Raw genomic sequence first — 4,066 nt, 5'->3', positions numbered from 1 at the left:
TTTAAATTTTGGTTTCATTTGCCTTTTCAGGGCTGAAATGTTGAAATGTCACAACCTGATTAACTATGCCTCCCCCTAAGTGTTATTAATTAACAAAATAATTAAATAATTTATAAATAATAATTCTATATTGAGATACCTGGAAGATAAGCCTGAGATAGTAGCAGGGAAAGTCAACGCACTGCGCTCCGGCTTCCTCTCCATCAATGTAAACTCCACGGACGAGGATGGAGTTGGAGGAGTTGATGAGCACCAAGAGCAAGAATGGGACGAAATGGCTCAAAGCGTAGCTTAGCTCTGGCTTCTCTGCAAATAAATAAAAATTAAAAATCAAGCAGTTCAGAATTGCCAAAGATAGTTCAGGAGGTGATCAAAAAAGGGTACTCAAATAGCAAACAAAAAAAATTATTTGAAACCAACGTTCCGTCCCATGTAAAAGGTCTTCATCAGAGCTATTACACAATCTACAAAAAATATTGTAAACAATGTGTTCCGTTTAAACTGGAAACTTGAAACAAGGAGGGCCATCCCTGCTATAAGCATATGGTTACTTGCGATTGTAACGCGAGCGCCACATGCGGCCAAAATACAAAAGGCACTCACTGACTCGCTGGGGAGCGTTGGCCGGAAGCAGTCTTTCTTTCTTCACTCCTATTCGATAAGGAAACCATGAGTGAATAAAAACACTTCCGAAGAGCCGTCCGGTAGCCGAAGAAAGGGTGGATGAAGGGACATGAAAGACAAGAAACAGGAAGCATGGAGTAAGTCCACTTCTTTTCACATAACTAACACCATCATCATCATCAATAAACCCCAATGAAAATTAATTAACTATCTCTAACAATAAATATTCTATTTCGGTCACCCTTTATACTTGTAGTTTCAATATATTTAGTATTTAACATCCAAACTCTCTCTAGTTGAACTAACCTTTATAAATAATTTATTTTTCTGTCACCTTTATCCTTATTTCGTTCAATTAATTTCATACAATCCTTCAGAACACACGATCGCTCATAAAAGAACTACCCCAAAGAAGTAAGGAAACAGAAAATAATTCTACGAAAGGAAAAAAAAACTTAATTTGTTTGTGGTTTCAATGCGTTTTACGGAGGTCGGTATTAACCACAACCTTAGTTTATACTATTTGTGCATTACTGAGACTGTCTACGAAAAAGGCAACTTTTCTATTTATATAAAAATTATGTAATACCACATAATTAAACTTGAGTTCAAAATATATTATATAATAACCAAAATTGACTTGATATAAAATATGAAATAAAAAAACAATTCACGAAACATTGGCATTGAGGTCACTCATAAGTGTTTAGAAAAAACTAATAAACCGCATCGTATTCCAAAACAAATGCTGAATGACAAAAAAGTATTATATTTAATTTTGTATAAGTTATGTAAAATAAGATACAATTTCCTTTCGGCTTGTTTGATTCAAGGTAACTTTTCTTATATAATGAATAGTAAGTTATCATTCTGAATATTAAAATTTTAAATCATAGAATTGTATCCCAAAATCTCCAATCCCATATCACAGCCCTCGAAGATTGGTGTCGTAATTGGAGGATTAAGATAAATTCCAACAAATCCCATCAAATCACCTTCACCCTTCGTTGTAAACCTACTGACTGCCCTACAGTTTCATTTAATGATGTTACTCTTACCCCTGTCGAACAGATCCGCTACTTTGGACTACATTTGGACAAACGATTAACTTGGAATCCTCACACCAGACTGAAAAGACAGGAAACTGCACGTCGATTTCGACTATTACAGCACTTACTAGACAAACGGTCTAAACTTCCAAAACATTACAAAAGACTGATCTACATAACTGTAATAAGGTCAATCTGGACATATGGAGTTGAGCTTTGGGGCTCCACTAAACCTTCGAATTCCTCTCGTATTCAATCCTTATAATTCAAAATCTTTCGTAAAATCCTCAATGCTCCTTACTTTGTCACAAATAAAACCATACATAAAGATCTTAATGTTCCCAATGTAACCGATCTAGCCCGAACCAGATATCACTCCTCCCATTATAAACTCTCTAACCACTCAAACCCCCTAGTTTCTAACCTTGCATCCTCTTCTATTCCTGACAATCCTCCGACGCGCCTGAAAAGAAGATGGCCACGAGACCAGCTAATGTAAAATGTCATTAGAGTGCTTCCAATGGGTAGTTTCTCTACACACCTGTAACACTCCAATTTAACTTAGATCAGATTTACTAAATGTATTATAATGTACAGTAGTAAATAGTAATAAATAAATATTAAAAAAAATAAAATCAAATCATATAATGGGAGTATTCACGATCTTTAGTTCAACATATTACAGTGGTAAAATGTTTACTTCTATTAGCATGTTAAAACGATAAAACGCAACAGACCAACTGATAGTACAAGAGCCAATTTTTTATTACTTTAATGAAAAATATGTATAATTACTACTCGAAACTGATGAGTCTGCCAAGTATAGGTAGGGGGAATAAAAAATGGTTACTGTATCAAAACTTTAAAAAAAATTAATTCTTTATTCGGGGCTCTATCTTTTTCAAACTATCAACAACATTTGAAAACCTAAGAGAATATCATTTAAAGTAGAGTAAATATGCTAAAACATGAGCCCTAATAGAGCTATTTACGTTCAATAGTTCCCGTGATATAGCTTTTTAAAAAGCAACATTTCATGAAATCTATACTGAAAAATCAGTAGTTAGTGAATTTATTTTGAGAAAACTATATTTCAAAAACAATTCGACGTAAAAATGTCTGCTAGTACTCAAATTAAAGCTAGTTTAATGGACTATGAAATAATTTATGTCCTTTATCTTCGTAGAAGCACTATTTTATTATGATATTTTCAAAAATGTTATCTGAAGAACTAGAAATTAACGTTTTGTGAATTCATTTTGGAACATATCATAAAAACTACTACTCCAACGAAGATAAACGTCATAAACTTAATAGTGCATTTAACTAGCTTTAATTTAAGTGCAGATAGGCGATTTATAGCTCCTGAGATATATTTTTTGTATAAATCTAAATGTTTGTTCAAACAACTTGAAATCAATATTCTGTGAATTTAACTAGTAGTGTTCATAAAAACTATTACTCCTGAGGTGATAAAAGTTATAAACTACTTTATAGCACACTGAACTAGCTTAATTTGAGTGCTTATAGACACCTCTACGTCAAATGGTTTTTAAGATATAGATTTCTCAAAATAAATTTACTAACTAATGATATTTCAGTGCATTTCTTATGAAATATTGCTTTTAAAAACCCTGTATCTGTGGAACTATAAACGTAAATAGTTCAACTATGGCTCATATTTTTGAAAATTTACTCTATTTTAAATTATGTTATTTTTAGATTTTCTAGTGTTGTTGATAGTTTGAAAGAGATAGAGCCCCGAATGAAGAATTAATTTTTTTTTTATCGTTTTGAAACAGTCGCCATTTTTCATTCCCCCTACCTATCCTCGGCCGACTCATCAATTTTGATTAGTAATTATACATAGTTTTCATTAAAGTAATCAAACATTGGAGTGAAATAACTGACTTTTTATTCTCTTGGACTCTTGTACTAAGAGCTGTATAACATTTTGAATGTTGTCATTTGATAGGTTAGTTGCTCGTAGTTCGTGTTATTTTGGACGTTTTTAAACTCTAATAAAGTAATGGATAAAAAAAATAATAATAAAGTAATGAAAAAAAAGTAGGGGAGGAAACAAGGAACGATTGAGGTGGAGAAAAGATGATATGACAAAGCTGTTGGAGATTTTATTGTCTCAAAAAGATTAAATGGTTACAAAACAAGTTTCCCAGAAAATCCGCTCGAAGCTCCTCTGCATTTAAAGGTGGATCCACATGTTGGCCGCTCGCCATGGCTCGGAGGCTCGTACAAATGCTCGGCGAGCCAAGTGCGGGCCATCCACATGTCAGTGTTATTCAGAGAGGCAAACATGGCGGACGTAATAGTGGTTTCAGCCATTGCACTTGGATTGTATTATTTTTATTACAAAAAAATAAAATTAAGTATAA

General features: G+C 33.1%; 1 protein-coding gene across 3 annotated transcripts in view; it reads right to left on the bottom strand.

Annotated features, from left to right (window-relative positions):
- fusl (fuseless) overlaps positions 1–4,066 on the bottom strand; it is a 49,905-nt gene that overhangs the window by 3,998 nt on the left and 41,841 nt on the right. For all 3 annotated transcript variants that reach the window (XM_014417725.3, XM_014417718.2, XM_014417710.3), the window contains one exon: positions 140–306. In XM_014417725.3, the coding sequence (XP_014273211.1) occupies positions 140–306 (167 nt within the window). The remainder of the gene's footprint in view (positions 1–139; positions 307–4,066) is intronic.

The sequence above is a fragment of the Halyomorpha halys genome, unplaced genomic scaffold (genome assembly GCF_000696795.3).
Source record: "Halyomorpha halys isolate HHAL.00 unplaced genomic scaffold, Hhal_1.1 Scaffold11.1, whole genome shotgun sequence".
NCBI classification, from domain to species: Eukaryota; Metazoa; Arthropoda; class Insecta; order Hemiptera; family Pentatomidae; genus Halyomorpha; species Halyomorpha halys.
This window is presented reverse-complemented; position numbering and strand designations above follow the sequence as displayed.